Source organism: Lepisosteus oculatus, chromosome 1 (assembly GCF_040954835.1).
Source record: "Lepisosteus oculatus isolate fLepOcu1 chromosome 1, fLepOcu1.hap2, whole genome shotgun sequence".
In the NCBI taxonomy this organism is placed as follows: Eukaryota; Metazoa; Chordata; class Actinopteri; order Semionotiformes; family Lepisosteidae; genus Lepisosteus; species Lepisosteus oculatus.
The window spans coordinates 27118020-27138469 of NC_090696.1; the positions used below are offsets into that span (position 1 = coordinate 27118020).

Consider the following 20450-nt stretch of genomic DNA (forward strand, 5'->3'; position numbering starts at 1 on the left):
CTGTAAGTGCACGGACACAACTGAGATCTACGCCCACATCAGCAGCACTTCAAGCAAACAAACAGATCCTACATGACAGACTTGTACAGGCTAGAGATCAGATGGTTCAGAGTATCTCGAGGAGCAGCACAGCGATTGTTGCCAAGGTGTTTAGATAGTCATTTGACCCTCACTCAGTAAAAAGCAGCTGCCTGGAAGAGGTTGATATCTAAAGGCAGAAATCTGCGTGAGGGGAATAAACACAAGGAAGGCAGATGGCCTTCAACCCTTTTCTTTTGATGCCAATTATTCAGCTTTTTAAATTACATAAATATGTATGTTTTGTAGGATTTCACCTTCTTTTAAATGGAAATGTAAAATGCCTGCATCTCTCTCTTTCATTCCTCAAAATTCCCGGGCAACCACATGATGAATGCAGTGTATAGTCATTTTTTTTATTTTTAAAACTGGCAGTGGTTGGATCTTTACACTGCAGAGCCTCTTATAAGGAGGTATGGAAGGGGCTGTGGATAAGGAACATGCTCAAAGTTGGTAATTTGCTGGAAGGCACGATGTAAATAGCACAGCCTTCTAACTATAGCTCCTAATGGTTGCATGTTCAAGTAGGGGTGCCATGTGCAGGGGTTTAGGGCACATTCATGTTCAACTTTCTCCATCCAATCACATCATCAAATCCAGGTTCACATTTAGCTCAATTGTAAAGGGAGAGATTTATTCACTTCCCTGTAAGTTCAATTGGACAACAGTCCTTGCCCATTTAAGACTAGCAAACAATTTACAAAATCCCCATCACACCACCTTCACAACCCCTATTTCCTTCAGGACACGGTTATTGAAACACTTTCACAGGGGTATTGTGTTGAGGTTCACACTGCAGTTGAATTACAATATTTATAGACTGAAAAACCTCCTTTTCTACTGTTTAGAGAGCAGAAGAGCTATGAGTCCTAATCAATTTTTTATGCAAAGTTAATTTGCAAAGCTTTCTTTTTCTGGGCACAAGAGAGTACTATCTGGGGCCCTTGGGTAAAGCAGATGAAGGGAATGAATGTTTCGGAAAATAGCTAAGCAGATGGTTTTTTAAAGCAGATACTTTGGGATTTCTTAAGCAAAGCTGCCTCAAACCATGGTACTCCCATCAGCAAGCTCGATGGTCAGGATAAGATTGTTCTTTTGGAAGGTAGTGTTTGGTGTGGGCCACACGAAACAATTCTCATGGAGACCCTAAAGTCCGACTTTTGACTCGTCTGTCCAAGGAACCCACTTCCTTGGCTTCTGTCTCATCTGGGTGCTCTTTTTTGAGCTTCAGATAGGCGGCAGCATTCTTGTAATTGAGCAGTAGTTTCTTTTGGCTACCCTCCCATGAAAATCCTTTTCCATTCAGTCTTTCCCTCATGGTTGAGACATGAAAACTGACAGTAGCCACAGAGAGAGAGAGGTCACCAGATCCTCTGATGTTACTATTGTGTTATGCCTGATGTCCTGGATGAGTTTCTGTGCTGCTCTTGGAGAGATCTGGGCAGGAAGACTGGCCTTTGGTAGAGTCACAGTGGTGTTGAATATTGTCTATTTGTAGACTGTCTGACAGTGCACAGATGCAGCCCCAAATGTTAAGGAATGATTTTTTAACCCTCTCTAAAGCAATGAGCAATAACTGCTCTTTTTCTGAGATCCTCTAAATTTTTGGTGATCGTGGTTTGACATGTTTCCTTTAATGTGTATGGAAAACAAAAAACTCACAAAGCTTCTGGCCAGTATACTGTACAGGACAGGGATGCACAAACCCTGCCCTTTTTTACCTGTCACCCAATTGTTAAACCACTTGATTCTAATTACCCCCTTAACTGTGCTAATTCTTATTCCTTTTTCTACTTCATACACAAATTTATCTCAAAAACATTGAATCGGTCAATATAAACTTGTGGTTATTTCAGAAAAGACTGCTTTTGATTAAACAAGGATTGTAATTCCCATTCCCATAATTATATTGGGGAGCGACACATATTCTTTGACACTGTACATGCATTCTAACACCATAGAAATAGTTAAAACAATCCACTCTCCTTTGTCATTTTTTTCCCCCAATGTCACCTTCTTTCTTGGAGTAAAGGAACATTTTAATTTTAGAAATGATCCGATCACTATACAAATTATACAAATAATTATCACCTAAGGAGTCTATCTTTCTGGACTATGCAGAATATCATTACTGACCAAGACCTACAGTAAATATTATAGAAGCACTTAGTTTCAGCTTTAAATGAGCAGCAATATTTCCTATCTTCCATCCGACTGAAAAGCGGGGAAAAAAAGGCTTCTGTAATTCCTAAATAACATGATCTGAAATCGTCCAGTCCAAGGAGGTAAGCTCTACCCTTCCGTCGTGTGCGAGAAGCAGCAATGATGAAATCATTAGCGCTCTGTCCTCCTCGCAGCTTGCAGCTTGCAGGAGGGACACCTGGACCTTCTTCCTTCTGCCAGCAACCTGGTGCTGTGCTGTAGGTCTGTTGCGCTGCCAGGACAGCGGCCTTGTGGTTGAGATGTTAAAGTAGGTTCCCATCTGCTCCACTGACACCAGCGCTCCTATGGCTCTTGTTGTACAGAGCGATGGTAAGAGCTACTGCAACTTGGCAAAACTGCTTTAAACATCAATCTGGGAAGACCTCAAGCTCAGAAGATTTACCTTCTGGTCAGGACAAAACACGGTTTTCTAGGATTAGAATGAAGAGTCACATAGAAACCAGCCAGCTCGACTGTTCTCCTCTGCATTTTGATATTTTCAGTTACTGTATGTAATGTCATTCTTTAAAGTGAATTATTCGCTGTCCCAGAAATGGAAATACCACCTTTTCTAACTTCAGAAGGTTTCTACCCATGTCAGCGCTCGTTCTGGTTTTCCTGAATTACATTACAAAGCCAGAAACAAACTTTTTGTACAATCCAATATAAAAGAATAATAACAAAATATATTCATTTGATTGCAGGATCATGAAGAGCCACATGCTTGAAGTTTTATGAGATTACGCTAAAACACCAATATCAAGAGATTTACAGTCAGTGATGATATAACCAGCTGGGTAATTTAAAATCTAAATTTCCGGCAGTACTGTCAGAATGACCACCTTTTGCATTAATGTTTCCTATTGGTATTCATTTTAAACTAGTTCATAATTAGAATTGGGGAAAGATTGTAAATGTGTGGAAATACTTGGATTGTTTAATGGAAAGAGCTCAGTGTAATATTTTGTCAGCATTAAATTATCAGTCTAAAATGATTTTAGTAATACTAGTTACTGTACAAAAAGCTGCATAATTCAATATTGGACATTTTAAAAGGTGCGTACACATTCTTTGTGGTAGATTCATACAGTAGTTGATTGGACAATTACCGGGTGTAAAAAAGGAAGCAAGAGTACTCAGAATTATGCTTAGAAAAAAAGAAGAATCACATTTTCAATCTAATCATTGAAGGTCAGGCGAAAAATTATGCCAACCTGCTTTATTTCTCACAGCTGACGAAACGGAGACATTGCCAGCAACAAACTGGCCAGAGTAGAAAAAAACTGCTTGCAATGAACTGTTACCAATACGTGCCAACTGTATGGCCACTCTTACACAAACCGAATTCTCAGTCTCTCTGGACAGGCGCTTGGCAACCTAAAAACAAAATGTCACGACCAAACATTTTCTGCCCTCTTGTGCGTACTTCTGTGTTCTCAAACACACACAAAAATAGTACCAGGAAATCTTTCCCCCTTGTTTTGCTCTCCATAATTCCCATGCAGATGTTACTGGGCAGATAAAATTTTACTCTCTTTTACAGGAATGCTGGTTTTAGTGCTGTTCTGTGGAGAAGAACAGCGACAGATATGACAGTTTTAAAGAGTACAAGGCTAAGTGTGGCAGCCAGATGCGTCCTGTGTCCACTGGCAGCTGGTCTTTCTGTCAAAACAAGGCCACCTGGATCTCTGCCCAAGGAGGAAGAGGGCATGTGGAAAGAATGGGCACAGGCAAAGAGGGCATCTGGACTATTCAAGAAAACACGTAGGCCTACATTTTTATCTAGGACAATAATTCTCAGAATAGACAAGTGAAAAAAAGTTCTCTTCACAAACTCAAAGAAGGGCAAAAGATTCAACAGCTTTCGTTTCACACCTGTGCTCAACTGTGCTGAAAAGGGCAACTTGTTCATTCAAAGGCTGAAGTTTAAAGATGTCGCCATCGCAAAAAGGAGGTGCTCTAACCCTGGTGTCCTGGTTAAATTCCAGTTCAGAATTTGTGGATCTGGCTTTTGTGATCCTCCCCGTCTAGTTCAGTCAGCCAAGCCTGGTGGAATTTTTCTAAAGTATTCAAACACATGAAGGATGTCACACGCGCACAACTCAGTAGCATCCTTCAGCAGGAACTGAAAACAGGGAATGCTGGAATGTTACAGTTTATCCGTTCACAAAACGGGACAAAAGAGAAGAAGGCAATTATAAACCAGTCAGTCTCACATCTATTTGTTGTAACCTTAGGAAAATACCCTTCCATGATCTGAAAGCTCTTTTCTCCTGGTAAAGTTCAAGGCACCCTGGAGCCTATCCTGCACAGGGCGCAAGGCAGGACTACACCCTGAATCAGGTACCATTTCAACTCATGACAAACACACACAAGACAATTAAGAGACACCAACCAAACTGGACTGCATGTCTTTCAAAGGTGGGGGATAAACCAGGAGAACAGAAGGAAGGTCAGAAACGAGAGGAGGGTATTCTGTCTATGAGAGAACTGGAACTGGAGCCACTATGACATAACCTGCGGCACTGGAACCACTATGACATCCCCTTAAATATAAATCTGAAAGTTACAATGTGCCACTAAAATGATTAAAGACAGTGAGTACAGCAAATGGTATGTCTCGTTGAAATAGCTTGCTATATGGCTTTGAATGCACAACAGCAATAATAATGGATACAGGTAATGCTTATGAAATTGTATATTTAAATTTCCAGAAAACCTTTGATATGAAATGATTAAATCTCAGACTGAAAGTTGTGGGAATCCAGGGAGACTGTGTGGATTGTGAAAATGTGACAACAGATTATTTCATTTTTACGGGGTAGATTCAACATAATTTTGGCATAATCAAATTTGTCCTAATAACAGTTGCACGGACATACGCTGCACTGTTACAGAACACTTTAATGCTAATTTAAATATTTATTCTATAGGAAACGGACGATGTTGTCACAGTGAAAGCAAGAATATATTGGCATTCGGTATGATTGCATTCACACAATCCTGACATCACAGCAACCATCAAAAGGCATGTTATGAGCCTTTGGACAGAACGCTAAGTCACTATTGTGACAGTGCAGCTGTGACTTCCTCCCACGTATAGGTATTATTTACAACATGAGTTAGGGTAGTGACTTCAACAACATGGCTGGGTAGCTTGTTCCCACAAACATCTGTGTAAAAAAGCACCTCCTGGTGTCCTGTCAGTAAAGGACAAGCTAGAGCTGTAACTGGGAGGTGATTAGCACATTACCACAAGGATCCAACGATCAATTGTGCTACAGTTAAAAAAACGGATAAAATCTGCAGATGACAGGAAGAAATAGGAGCAGCACCAAACATCAATTGACGCTGGACAAACCACTGGCAAAGAAATAATCATAACATAACTCATTGTTCAGTATCAAACAGAGTATCAGAAAAAATATAATTATGTGCTGTTTCTACCATGAGCTTTGAATGACAATATATGGTCAGAAATAACACCCAGGCTTCTAACTTTGATTAATTTCTCATTTTAGCACCATCAACACTGATGCCAAAATCCCCAACAAATCCTCAAATGTTACATAGCCAAGATTTACAAATAGGTCCCTATTAGGTCAATAGAATCCAAACAAGCAAAAGGAAGATCTAGTGACCATTAAATTTACTTTCTGCATGGTCCAGTAAAATGTCTCTATTGACATTATCAAAAACTGTGCTTAAGGTTACAAGGAGGAGATTACATTAACCAAAGTCAGAAATCACCCATAAGTCATTCACTAAGTTAAACAAAGGCTGTACTGTATCAGTACTGTTCCTCTGCTATGTCTTGTCTACTGGCACCCAAATGACCTTAAAGTCTATTACCTTGTGCTCTTCTCTTGTAATTTCTCATGTTTCCTCTATTGCATGCTGCTGGACCACAATGGTTTGGCACACTTTCCTAGAAGTTGTTACAGACTAACTCTGTGAGACTCTTGCATTGATCCAATTGAGACAGAATACCTAACAGATATTAAATGCTGGAAGATAGTTCCATCCATTCAGAGGCAAAGAGAACTCTCAGTCAGGTAGAAATATTACACAGGAAGGGAAGAGACCAACCTCGAATTTCAACAGGGCTCCTAGAGTACTTTACTGAAGTTTGTTCATTTTGTTTGCAGCCAGTAGGATATTGTAACAATAGTCTCAGGATTTTTTTTATGGGATGCAGTAATTAAACAGCTGATTCCAGTTAGTGAGACAGCTCAGGCTATTTAAGTTTGGGCTAAACTGATTCAATTTTCTGTCTTAAGGAAAAGCTGAATTGTTTTTGAATATTTCATAATCGTGGAAAGTGAAATACTTGACAGGACCTAAGTGGAGTTTGTAAAACAATAATGTTACAAACAACTTTGAAAAACCCAAGCTGATTTGTTATGAAATAACTCAATTTTTAAATGTTGAGGATGGATCTATACCCAGGCATTCATTTTCTAAGGGTAACTGGGGAAAAGCTTGACTTACCCGGCTCTGATTTCTATTCAGGAACACGCCTAGCACGAAAGTCACTGGAGAAGCAGCTGGATTTCATTTCTTTGGAGCTGGCAGCAATCTTCCCTATAGCAGTGAGTCACCATGCAGGATTTATCCTGATATCATCTTCCAAAATGTACAAAGAAAGGGATTTGGTAATTATTCACATAAATGCATTAACAGAGGTCAATCAAGCTCCCCTCTTCGCAATAACTCTGGTGATTATCTCAAGAGCCTTTTTTCTATTTCCTGTGAGGCCTTAAATCAAGGAGAGCCAAGTAAATCAGTGATGGCAAACAGCCAGCATTGAACGAAAATGATTTTCCTCAGTTTTGTCAAAGTTTTGACTCCTAGGAATATTGATGTTATGGTCTTTACAAAGGGCCACAAATATCACACTATCACTGTATTTGCCTTATGGGAAAAATATATATTTTAAACTGGTTTCACATGACACTACATACTGTAAAATAAATAAAGGATGGCTAGAGAGCCAATTGAGCCCCAAGGTTAGCAAGTCAGCTCCCAGGAAGATGTGGTGTAAGTGACGAAAATTAATTGGAACGACATCCACAAAAAGAAAAATATTTCATATGGGAATAATACTTTAAGTATGAACAATACAGTGAGCCACAAATCCTAATCACAAAAAAGCATTAGACAGAGTAAGAGAAAGCACATTGTCAGAACAGTTAAAGATGGTGTATCAAGAAAGAAGGAGTTAAATAGAAGATGGTAAATAATGGAGCAAAGTAGCATTTTCTCTCATAGAGGCAAGTTAAAAAGGTTTAAATCAAATATTCACAATTTCTACTGACAAAAATCAAGACCAGGCACTTGTAGAAGCTCAACCATGTGAAACAAGGACCTGGGGTTACAAGTGGAAATTAAGATGGGAAGCATAGCGGACAGAAACCAGTCCACCCTGTGGATGCTGACTGTTTGAGATCTCATGAAATGGCTCCATGAGATTCTAGGATTCATTACCTATTTGCAACCAAACAATCAAATTGTGGACTCCTTATACTCTCAATGCAACACAGCAAGACTATTGCCTTTAAAACAATGCCCAGGCCTCTTGCAAATTAACATTGTTTCAAGTGAAATATTATTCTAATGTTGATTCAAGTTCTCATTCAATATGTATGACGTGAGAAGCAGAATGAACCTAATTCACAGTAAAACTCAGTTACAAAAGCACATTGCTGCTCCAGTATATTAAATCTAGTTCATCACGTGCTAACACCTTTAGGCAGTTAGCTCAGTGGATCACCAGGGGACCCATGCCGTTTGAGAAGCATTCTCCAGTTTAATTATTCAGTTAAATGCCAGCCTGTGTTGGCAATATAATAAGGATCAGTGACAAATAGCCGCTGAGAGCTTCTGAAGTGTTCTGGTCATTTGTGTGAGTTAAAAGTCCCCCAAACATTTCTCAGGATATTGTACTCTACTTTAAAGCCATAAAGTTAATCTCCATAATAACCAACTGTTTCTGTAGTCCATGAGGTTCAACAGATGGGCACAAATACTACAGCCTGCTCTAACAAATGAAGTCCCTTCAGGGCTTGAAGACACATGAAAGTCAAGCAACTGAGGTAGAGACTAAAGTTCACAACCACTCCCTGTGCTAGCTTGTGGTCCAGGTGTGGTCCTTCAGTCAGGACACATTGCTGGTTCATCGTGGGAAACGTGTGACATGGGTACTCAAAGGGTGGTGCATTATGGCTGATGCTGTGGCAGGCATGGGCTGGGTAAACTGCAAGCTGTGCTGGCATCGACACCAACTGTCCCACAAGGCACAGCGAGTCTCACAGTGGTGTTAAAATGGCAAGCTTGCACAACAACACGAGTCAGGGTTCACTTCCGTGAGCCAACTTCATCAATAATCAGTGAGGGGGCTTAATACACAACCTGCAACTTCAAATTAAAGAAGACCATGGACAACTGCAATAACAAAAACAAAGTTTTTCCAAATAAGGATGTTTTTCATTGTGGCTCTACCCTTCTGAAGACAGAACATGGCGATGAACATCACACCGATACAGCACACAGGTCCAAAGGCTGAACGTACGAAGAGGTATAATTAAAAAAAAATAGGAGTCAAGATTTTAGATTCAAAATGGTACAGTCATACAAGTGCTTGTTTTCAAAGTGGTATTTAAAATAAAGCAAAAATTGTAGGACCACTGACAGTTTCCCCAAGAGCTCAGGTTTAATACTTTTTTATTTATTCATTTTGATTGAAATGATGTCCTCAAACTGGAAAAAAAACAAGACAAACTGAGTAAAATGTTGTTTTTCTCCCCCCTGGTTTCTAAAAGATGCCAGAGAACCTGGCTGCTCCTGAAGTAAAACAAGAAGGTGTTGTTTCTGGATAGAAAGGAAACAGCCCCAGGCTGCCGTTCTGCTTGCAGCTCTGCTTCCACTCCGGCCTGTCAGTGCCCTGCTGAGAAAGCCTTGAGCAGCATATCTGCCGCGAGTCCGGAGGAGAGGGCTCCGCTGGTGACCCTGCGCTCCAGCTCGGGGATCTGTTCCCGCACGGCCGGGTGCTCCTGGAAGAGTCTCAGCACGCTCTCCTGGATCACGTTCCACATCCACACCTTCTGCTGGCCCTGCCTGCGGGACACCAGCTCACCGCTCCGCAGCATGGCTTCCTGGAACTCGGTCAGCAGAGCCCAGAGCTCAGGAACTCCCTGCCCCGTACGGGAGGACACCTGCACCACCTAGCGGTGGACAAGAGAAGACACTCACTGCAACAGCGGGATAAACTGCCTGTTGAGAATTTCATGTTTGCCAAACACTGCACGAATACTGCCTGTATTAACCTGCTCTCCTACTCCCTAACAATAGACCTCTCCGTAGCCAAAAGACCAAATCTGATTTTTTTCTCCACTTGAACTCAAAATTTGTGGAATTACGTAACACTGCTTTTGCGCTCCTTGGTCCTGATTGTCAACGATTAATCATGTTAGCTCATCTTTTATGTTTTTGCTGCTACTGCTCAAATCCCGTTTTTTGTCACAAATGTTTACAGACCCTGGAAGACCATGTAAATTTAGCCAGTGTTCTCAAGCCAAATGTCATGCACTTGAAGATGCATTTCTTTTATTTAATTTAGAATCGCCAATTAATTGTGTCACACTCACCTCATGTGGAATAGCCAATTTCAACTCGAAACATTATTAGTGACTGAAGCTCACTACACCTTTTTTGTGCATACAAATCATTACATACAATGATTTGTAATGCACTCTTAAATGCTGAATTATCAGCCTGTCCAGATAATGCCTCTTTATCTAAGGCAGCCCAGTGATGGAGAGCAAAAGTAAACGGAAGATTTAAAATCTGTGTGGCAACCGCAGTTTCGCAGGGCAGGAACAGCACACTGATTTACTGATTCAAGACAAAAGTACTTGCAATATTTTGTCATTCCAGTTGGCCTCTAATAAGAAAAGCACAACACTACGCTAACCTTGTACACTATCCATCACACTGCCTGTTGTGAAAGACCCTGCTGAAGGACCATAATTCCAGGTTGCACGCATGACGAAGATTCCAAACCACCTGCTTTGTTAGGGGATGTATTAGCGTGAAGTGTTAGCCAAGCCTGACTGAGATGCAAACGTCTTGTATGTAGTAGAGTAGTCACAGAGGAGTGCGAGTGAAGTAGTAATTCTAGTAGGAAATTAGTGTGGTAGGAAATTATCTGTTTCTTGGAGTAGTTATATCTTTGTAGTAGGTCTATGGCAGAACCAAAAGAAATATAAAAGGAGAAAAATAATCATGCAAACAGCAGTGCGGTAGTGAAGGATGACTACCGCACAGGTATACATTTGCTGTCTGACGTTCGCAGCACTCAGCATTAAGCTCAGCAGGTGTGAGCCTGGTCAGTACCTGGATGGGAGACCTCCTGGGAAAAACTAAGGTTGCTGCTGGAAGAGCTGTTAGTGGGGCCAGCAGGGGGCGCTCACCCTGCGGTCCATGTGGGTCGTAATGCCCCAGTATAGTGATGGGGACACTATACTGTAAACAGGTGCTGTCCTTCAGATGAGACGCAAAACCGAGGTCCTGACTCTCTGTGGTCATTAAAAATCCCAGGGTGTTTCTCGAAAAGAGTAGGGGTGTAACCCTGGCATCCTGGCCAAATTTCCCATTGGCCCTTACCAATCATGGCCTCCTAATAATCCCCATCTATGAATTGGCTTCATCACTCAGCTCTCCTTCCCACTGATAGCTGATGTGTGGTGAGCGTTCTGGCGCACTATTATTATTACTACAACATCACTGGTAAAGATGCACGTCTATCCCGTGAAAAGACTACAGGGGGCTGTGGAATGACACAACGGAGTAAGGGACTTCCTCACACACTAGATGAGCTCTGTGATCTTCGAGCCTGGGCAACGTCACTAGCCGACTGTGACTGAGATTCCCAATTGACCGAGTGTCCCATGCCAGCCTCCCAGGTGCCTGTTGCTGGACTGGGACTCTCCCCTCCTCCAGTGTGTGCTGAACATCCTGTATGGGGCTGCGTGGCCTGGGAGGCATCAAGAGGCGAAGCATCAGAGACCGTAGGGGTTTGTAGATGCAAGCCAAGAATTGAATAAAACAGCTATCAAATCAGGTGGGTATAATAAAAAAAGCTTCTAAAAGTATTAACGAAAAAGATATATTATACTTCTATTTCATTTGCGCTACAAACTCTTGAAAAAGCATCCTATCCAGGGTGCACACCTCCACTGTGTAGAAGTGCATTTAAAACCAAGAACAGGAGGCCCTTCTTTATACAACGGGTGGTGGAAGTGTTGAACATGCTATCCAACCATACTGGTGAAGTTTATACGTAAGTCTATATCAGTCTCATATGACCTCTTTCAAAAAACAGCTGGATGAGATCAGTTACTACCAAATGGGATAGGTGGATCAAATGGCCTCTCATTTGGAACTTTTATGATGTTCTTATGTTTTCATGTGTGAAAACTTGAGCACTCATTTCAAGACATAATCTCTTAGTCCCAGCACTTCACCATAATGTCCCCTATTGTTTTTGAACAAGCAATTTCACATGAATAATGACAAAACCTACGTTTGTGCACCATCTCCCTGGAGATTAATTAAGGTCCTGTACAGGAGTTATAGCATATTTTAGGCACAGAGCATAATGCTCCTTTAATGTAACCAATTAAGCAAATTGGAGTTGAGAGTAAATGAGGAATTTACTGTTTTTTAAATAAAAACGGAAAAGAGAAGCTGACAGTGCCACTAGGTGGCGACAAAGGACAGGTGAGCAGATGCTAACAGGATCCTGATGACGATGTGCAGTGTGACAGGTGTTTACACAGGAGCATAAGCTAACACAGGCCCCGCCTCTGTCCCATCACTTTCTCTTGATTGGTTTTCCACATCTGTGATCTCTATTAAGTAAATACTTTTCTACCAGTTAAAGCAAAATCTATCCTAAAGCACAAAGTTGTGATTAAACTCTTAAATGCATATGGTACATAGTATATCTACATTTCACAATGAATAAATCACCCCTTTACTACTATAACCACCTTGGGTTGCCACGTCTTGGACTTCTTCCTGAGCAGTTTCAAAGCGCTGGTGTACTCAGCTTGTATTTTCCGCGCAGGAACCAGCAAATCTCCGTCTGCCTTAGTCACAACGACCAAGTCGGCCATCTCAATGATCCCCCTTTTGATGCCCTGTGCAGGTCAAATTGTCAATGGAAACTGGTCAGGTATGTTTTTCAGAACATGAACATTAAATGCAATACACTCAACCTTCAATTTCCAAGCACCCGGTTAACGGATATTTGCGACAAAGAATCTGGCATTTTCATACACGTCCTTCGTCCACTAACAGAAGAGGTCACCCTCATGGTGTGAACACCCCACACCTGCCTACTACAACACAGGTCCCCAGTGTGTCTGATTCTTATCTTTTTTACACATTTTATTTATATCGTTAACCAAGGTACTTGGCTCAACAGGGCAATTGTCGTCAACAAGCACAACAGTGCTTTTACTGACGACCCAGTCCAACATTAGGATACAAATAAATAAGTGATTTTCTAGACCTTGGAGACATTTTGGAAGGTTTTACATGAAAAGTAATGTGAATTTCTTTGGGGGGGTTAAAAATTTTAACGTTACAAACAGGTTTTCTAGAAAGGAGCTACATTAGTTAATCAAGGCATGGATGTACTGTATTGGGTTACGCTGCTTTGAAGTAAAGATAAGGGCTCTATGTAAACAAACATTGCCTTGGATACCCAGGATCAAGAGCTGTGTGGCAAGCAGTGCTATCTGCTACTCAAACAAGCTATGTTCAATAAATTCGAATTTATTATTTAAGCACTTATCCTTTTTTAAAACGGCTTATAGTGGATCGTGACCCAGGTATCATTCTAGAAATTTCGTTTTTTATCATTGCGCTATATGAAAAACTAACAGAAGCTTGGAAAATTACACATCAATTTAAAGCTAAGATACTGCTGTACAGTGAAATTTATTAAATTATTGAATAGATTTAAATTTAGTTCCAAACTGCCTGGTCATACAGCTGTGATCAAACTTGAGTTCCAGCAACCTCCTGTGTAATTTCTGTTCCTCGGTTGACTGACCTGCAGCTCATCGCCCCCTGCAGGTGGAATCAGTAACACAAACATGTCTACCATGTCTGCCACAGCAAACTCGGACTGCCCCACACCTGCAATAAAAGAGCAATGAGAACAGAAACTGGCCTGTCGTGATCCGTTTTTATCCAAAACATAACTCAATGACTCTGTAGTAAACAGAACTGAACTTATTTCTGAATGGAGCAAAGAGGATTTGGGGTTTGTGGGTTCTCTAAACCCTAAAGATGGACAGCAAACTCAACCCAGTTGGTCACTTCTAAGCTGACAAATACAGCTAGTACTATTTGTGCTGTTACAGGAATTATACGGATCAACATCTATACAGCTCCAGTGAAATGAAAAGCTTCATCTAGTAATCATGCAGGTTTGCTAAAGAAATTATAACCAGAATAAATACTATTTATTCTAATACACATGTATGATTGTTTATGCCTGTTTTTACACATATCAATATATATTCATTCATAATTCATATAGATACTCACCTCTTGTTAAACAAGCACTTTACATCTGATAATGAGCAGCACATTTACTGCATAGACCTATTTTTGTTATACGAGTAAACTTCCCTTGCTAATACAATCTCCAAGCATATACTGTAGCTCATTCTTTATGGGCTGTCTTCTCTTTGACAGCACAAGATTAACCATTTTTATTCTGAAAGGTACTTAATCTCAACTGGTATATGTTCAATTATGAACACATGGAACAAATTGGACACTTTTACTTGTATTTTAATGTGAGCTTCGTGTTGCTTTTATGGGTTTTCACATTTATGAACAAAAAATTCTGGAACCAACTGTGCTCATACAGCGAGGGATGAGTGTATATATAATTTGTTTCCAACACCTAGTGACTGACCATGAGAAACTATTTTCATTAAGCAAACATCGACAAACTGTAAGTTAAAAACATACCATAAGCATATAAAATAAGAGTAAACCCTTGCACATGCAATTCCTAGTTGATATTTGTCAATAAATCATTAATTGTTCAAATAAATAAATTAAGCTCTATCAAAAGCCATTTCACTAACGTTTAATAATAATAATAATAATAATAATTGCTTACACTTATATAGCGCTTTTCTGGACACTCCACTCAAAGCGCTTTACAGGTAATGGGGACTCCCCACCACCACCACCAATGTGCAGCATCCACCTGGATGATGCGACGGCAGCCATAGTGCGCCAGAATGTCACCACTCATCAGCTATCAGTGGGGAGGAGAGCAGAGTAATGAAGCCAATTCACAGACTGGGATTATTAGGACGCCATGATTGGTAAGGGCCAATGGGAAATTTGGCCAGGACACCGGGGTTACACCCCTACTCTTTTCGAGAAGCACCCTGGGATTTTTAATGACCACAGAGAGTCAGGACCTCGGTTTTACGTCTCATCCGAAGGACGGTGCCTGTTTAAGGTATAGTGTCCCCATCACTCTACTGGGGCATTAGGACCCACATGGACTGCAGGGTGAGTGCCCCCTGCTGGCCCCACTAACACCTCTTCCCTTCTTTAAGGGTTTACATTTGCTCCTCTTTTCAAAGCAGAACTGTGTTTAGGTCTGGCTTTGCTAACCTGGCTAATCTTCCCAGTAGAGTTCATCTGCCAGCAAACTTGAGGTTTTATTACAATACTGCAAGTCTTACCTACTGTCTCAACCAGCACTATGTCATAGCCTGCCCCCTCACACAGTACTATTGCCTCATTGGTGGTCCTCGTCACCCCTCCAAGTGTCCCTGAGGTGGGAGATGGGCGGATGAAAGCCCTCATGTCCCTCGACAGCTCTGTCATGCGGGTTTTGTCACCCATAAGAGAGCCTAAAATGGAAAAAAAATGGGGATAAAGAAGTATTTTCCCCAATACCAGTATGAGGCTGGTCAGCTGTAGAAGGGTTGTAATTGCAGCCACACTGAAGGGGAATTTGTTAATTATCAGTTAACTGGTGTGGTCTGGTATTTAAGATAAGATTAGCTCACTTTATTAGCCATATACAATTTCTTGCTTCAGGAATTCATCTTACACATACCCCAGTTTGCTCTCCATGAGACACACAGACAGGGAGAGAAGCTTGGGGTCAGAGCCCAGGGTTGCACAGCACCCCTGGAGCAGTTGCGGTTAAGGGCCTTGCTCAGGGGCCCAACGGAGTAGGATTCCTCTGCTGGCCGCGGGATTTGAACCTGCAACCTTCAAGCCACAGGCGCAGATCCTTAGCAGTGCCACCACTCCGCCCCAGCTTAAAGGGTGCTAATGATGCTTACAATACAACAGCCTTTAATTTAATAGCCTGTAGTAAGACAAGTTATAATGAACAATTAACAGGTTTATTCCTTGCTGAAAAAAGAAGAAAACACAACATTTCTGCTGTGAAGCTTTCTTTGGTGTGACACCTGAAGAGGGCTCCACAGCCAAAATGTTGTGTTTTCTTTCTTCTTTTTTTCAGCATGGAATAAACCTATTACTTGTTCCTTTGCAGCCTACACATGCTGACGCAGCCTTACACCTGAACTACTTCTAGTTATAATGAACATTAAAATCCATTTTTAAATATAGGTTTTAAAAGAGCAATGTGATAAAATTATAACATAACAGATCACAAAATGTCAAGAGATAATACATTATCGTAAGAATGCAGGTCAATGTCTACAGTCAGTGTGAAGTGGATGGAGCAATCAAGTTGTATTCAAACACAGACCCATCACTCCAATGCATCTGAGGTACAATTACCCCCAGAAACACTCCCCGAACGGCACCTCAGTCTAGGTGTCGCAGACTTACCACCAGTGGTGCAGGACGAGGGGTCCACTGCCAGAACTGACACCTTGTGCCCTCTTCCTGTAAGCATCTTCCCAACAACCTCGATGAAGGACGACTTTCCAGCGCCTGGGGGACCAGACAGCCCTGCACAATCACAGCAAACAGTTTCAGGAGCAGCAAGAGGAGAACCAACCACAGTGGTTTCACTTCACAAACACTCCCTCTTCAGAGAACTTGCCTCCTGGTTTCCGGAGGGGTGTGAGTACAATTAGATCAATAATAATAATTGCTTACACTTATATAGCGCTCTTCTGGACACTCCACTCAAAGCGCTTTACAGGTAATGGGGACCCCACTCCACCACCACCAATGTGCAGCCCCACCTGGATGATGCGGCGGCAGCCATAGTGCGCCAGAACGCTCACCACACATCAGCTATGTGTGGGAGGAGAGCAGAGTAATAGAGGGGGATTATTAGGAGGCCATGATTGGTAAGGGCCAATGGAAAATTTGGCCAGGACTCAGGGTTACACCCCTACTCTTTTCGAGAAACACCCTGGGATTTTTAATGACCACAGAGAGTCAGGACCTTGATTTTACATCTCATCCGAAGGACGGCGCCTGTTTACAGTATAGTGTCCCCGTCACTATACTGGGGCATTAGGACCCACACGGACTGCAGGGTGAGCGCCCCCTGCTGGCCACACTAACACCTCTTCTGGCAGCAACCTTAGTTTTTCCCAGGAGGTCTCTCATCCAGGTACTGACCAGGCTCACACCTGCTTAGCTTCAGTGGGTTGCCAGTTGTGAGTTGCAGGGTGATATGGCTGCAGATCAGGTGCTAAGGAAGCCTTAAAGCTTAGCAATCCACTGAACTGGTCTGACATCTTAGCCCACTTGTGTGAAAAGTCAACACCTGTGAAGGGCATGTTGCCCACTGTATCCCTCTTTAACAAATCAGAGCTCTAACAAAGGGGTTACTGCGAGGAGTCTAGCAGATGTGCTACACAATGAGCCCCCAGCGACACCCAGAGCTGAGAAGAAACGGGCACCTCACTGACCCACTCTGAAAGCTAGAGGCTTTCCTCCGTTGAGCTCCTCTTGACGTTTTCTGTAAGCCAGGACCTGCTGGAGCAGGACCTGAGCCAGTTCCTTCTTGCGGGGGTGCCTGGACTCCACCAAGGTGATGGACTGTGCCAGGCAGGCCCTGTGCCCCTGGATCAGGCCTTCATACAGCTGGGCCAGCTGCCTCCTCTCCCTGGCCTCCAGCTCCCCCGCCTGCTGGCCCAGGGCGGCTTCCACACAGTACCATCGCGGCCGCTCCGCGCTCACCCAGGCCCCGCTGCCTCCTCCGCCCGGCCACAGAGTAACGTGAGCAGCACCGCTAACACACCAGCGCCGGGGGGGCCTCGTCTGTGACAGGGAGCCAAGGTGGCGAAGCCGTGACAAGAGACCAGAGCAGCCCATTGCCCAGTTCAGTCTGCCCCTCCTCGCTCATTCACAGGGAACACGCCTGAAGGACATGGGAAAAACAGCATTAACGAATAACAAGCTCCTGGATTTCACAGATAAAATACGTTAATGCTATTCTAATCGTCATTCATTAGCCACCATTTTGTGGGCACCCCGTGTCAGTAATAACCATGCACTAATTATACTAGTTCCTTGTATTTATTTTAGCGCTTTTCAACCCAGAGGACCTCTAAATGTTTTATGTTGAGAGAAAAACTTCATTCAAGACTCAGCTTTCATTTGGAGGTCCCCCTTGCCAGTACTGACCAGGCTCTGTTCCTCTTGAGCTCTGAGGAGATCAGGCTTCAGGTTGAAAGTGTTGTATGCTTAAGCGATACTGACTGCATTGCTTAAGGAACCAGCTGAAAATGACAAACTATCCAACCCATACTGAAATACCATATCCCTTTCTGAACTCCCCAGTTAAGTCGAACAAATACTAACTACCAGTTCTTACCCACAAGAAGACATTCTATAACTAGCAAACAAGGAAAATAGGGGCTGTTTCTATAGGGGGTGGACAAAATAATGGAAACACCACATGAAAAAGGAGTTTAACTTTGAAGTAACTAAATCACAATTACAAATGCAGCTGCAAAATGTTAGGTTGATTGCCAATTAGCAATATCTGTCAGCTATAAAAGAGGTCTGACAATTAGCACTCCAATATGTGAGTTTTCAAAGCAACAAAAAGTTCCAAAGAGGCCAAATACTCTGTGGCACAAGTCAGGGACAGACGGACACTTCACAGGATAGTTGCTAAAGTACGGAGTAGAGTACAGCCTCAACAATTACCACAGAACTGAATCAGCACCTCTGTGACCCTGTCACAATGAAAACTGGATGTCCTGAGCTTCACAAAGATGGAATTTTTGGCAGGGCTGCCATTCAGAAAGTGCTTGTATCCAAGGCCAACGCACAAAGACACATAACCTGGACCCCTGAGCAATGGAGAATAGTAATATGGTCTGATGAGTCATTTTCACCCTAATTCCTACATCCAGACAGATTTACGTTTGGAGAAAGCCAAAGGATGCCTTCAACCCACAATGTCTGTTGCCAACTGTTAAACATGGTGGGGGACCCGTAATGGTATGGGCAGCCAACTTGTGGGAGTCATTAGGACCGATGATTGCTCTGCATGGTCGTATAACAGCCAAGCAATATGAGGCCATTTTACAGGACCAGATGCACCCTATGGTGCAAACACTGTTCCCTCATGATGCCCCCATACACACTGCTAAATAAGTTCAAGAGTGGCCAATCACCAGATCTAAACATCACTGAACCTTATGGGAAGTTCTGGAGTGCAGAGTGTGAAGTAGATTTCCACCTCCTTCATCCCTCAAAGAACTGGAGGCTTTCCTTCTTGAAGAAGGGTGCAATATCCCACTACACACAGTTCAGGACTTGTATGACACCGTTGCAAGGAAGATTGAAGCTGTTCTGAAGGCAAAGGGTGGCCCTACTCCTTATTAGGTCCTTGACATTAATATATTGTGAGGTGTTTCCGTTTTTTTGTCCATCCCCTTGGTTACAAGCATTTTGGGGGAAAGGAGCAATCTTTTCTAGTGATGTTATGTTCACAACAAACGAGATTAGCTGCAAAAGTGAAAATAAAAATAAAGGTAAACAATAATGAAACGTTGTTCTTCCCTTCATTTTAAAAAGAAAATGTTTAAGCTTTTTTTTAAATCACAAAAATACTCAGTTTATTCTTTATAGTTATCACACCAGTCGTCTTTTTCTAATGCCACCTGCAATGAAATTCATTTTAAATGGCTAAAATTAAACCATAAAATAGAACAAAGAACTAAATTATTACGAAAAAAATGAAACGCCTTCCACTACAGGGCTTGCTCGAACATAACAGATCCACATCTTACCTGGCTGTGACAAATATTTTGTAAATGCATTGCTAATCATGCGTTTTCGCCCGTGTACATTTTCTACAAAGCACAATGATTATGCACCAGCAACAGAAACGAACTGGAAAGAACATTTGACCTCAGCGACGTTCAGCTGACTTCTGTACTTCCCGCTTCCTGTCACATTGGGAAAGACAACCTTTAGAGAAACAACAGAGAAGTAAACGAGGTAGAAAACATAAACCCAAAATTATATTTTATCGTGATTTTCTTACAATTCTTTTGTGTGCTTTAAAATGAATCTCTCTCTCTCTTAAGTAAAAAAGTGACCGCGCGTAATACTAATCTTTAAAAACTACATCTCCCATGGTCCTTCCCCCTATACTCTAAATAGGTTGTTTCGCATAGATTGTATAATGCTGACCCCTAGTGGGTAAGATCTCCAGGACATTTGAATGTACAGTATGCCTGTTTCTGGTTTGATGTTTAGAAAAGTGATAAAACTGAAAATGAATTAAATTCTGGGATGTAATAGGAGCCGTTTGCTTCCTGGTCTGTAGTGGCTGTATAGTGCTGGACAGTAAAATTAGGATGTACGAAACTGAAGATTTCTTTGGTCTTAAGACGTATTTGAAGAACAGTATTATCCGCTTTTTATTATTTTCAGAACATTTTGTCAGCAATGATAATCAAAATAATGAATAACACAACTTGATTGTATGTACTCTCTCTTTAAATTACATATTAAATTTTCTAATTATATTTAATTATGATTGGACAAATTAATAATTAAATATTTCATTATAATTGGGCAAAAATATTAGGTTGTACTTTATCACGCTCCGGCTTGTCTGGCGAGACTTCCGTACATTGGAGAAAAATACTTCACTAGAC

General features: G+C 41.8%; 1 protein-coding gene across 3 annotated transcripts; it reads right to left on the reverse strand.

Annotated features, from left to right (window-relative positions):
* Positions 1–8986: 8986 nt before the first annotated feature.
* On the reverse strand, positions 8987–19724 carry mmaa (metabolism of cobalamin associated A). 3 transcript variants are annotated; one of them, XM_069188771.1, is made up of 8 exons: positions 19575–19724; positions 17238–17689; positions 16198–16320; positions 15069–15239; positions 13403–13488; positions 12333–12482; positions 11145–11314; positions 9358–9503 (listed from the first exon to the last, which is right to left on the reverse strand). In XM_069188771.1, exons 2-8 carry the CDS (start codon positions 17641–17643, stop codon positions 9446–9448), a joined length of 1164 nt encoding a protein of 387 aa, XP_069044872.1. In that variant the 5' UTR covers positions 17644–17689; positions 19575–19724; the 3' UTR covers positions 9358–9445. The 3 variants fall into 3 exon arrangements, with proteins under 3 accessions (XP_015199994.2, XP_069044872.1, XP_069044883.1); XM_069188782.1 differs by having other exon boundaries at positions 9362–9503; positions 11149–11314; XM_015344508.2 differs by lacking the exon at positions 11145–11314 and having other exon boundaries at positions 8987–9503; positions 19575–19720.
* Between the last annotated feature and the right edge of the window lie 726 nt (positions 19725–20450).

Bases quoted from the DNA above. Each gene is read 5' to 3' on its own strand.
- mmaa (XM_015344508.2), bottom strand. From the start codon at position 17,643: ATGGGCTGCTCTGGTCTCTTGTCACGGCTTCGCCACCTTGGCTCCCTG. The intron at 16,321-17,237 runs GTCAGTGAGGTG...GTGATTGTGCAG, and splicing joins GCCTCTAGCTTTCAGAGTGG to GGCTGTCTGGTCCCCCAGGC. The intron at 15,240-16,197 runs GTAAGTCTGCGA...TTTCCATTTTAG, and splicing joins CTCGTCCTGCACCACTGGTG to GCTCTCTTATGGGTGACAAA.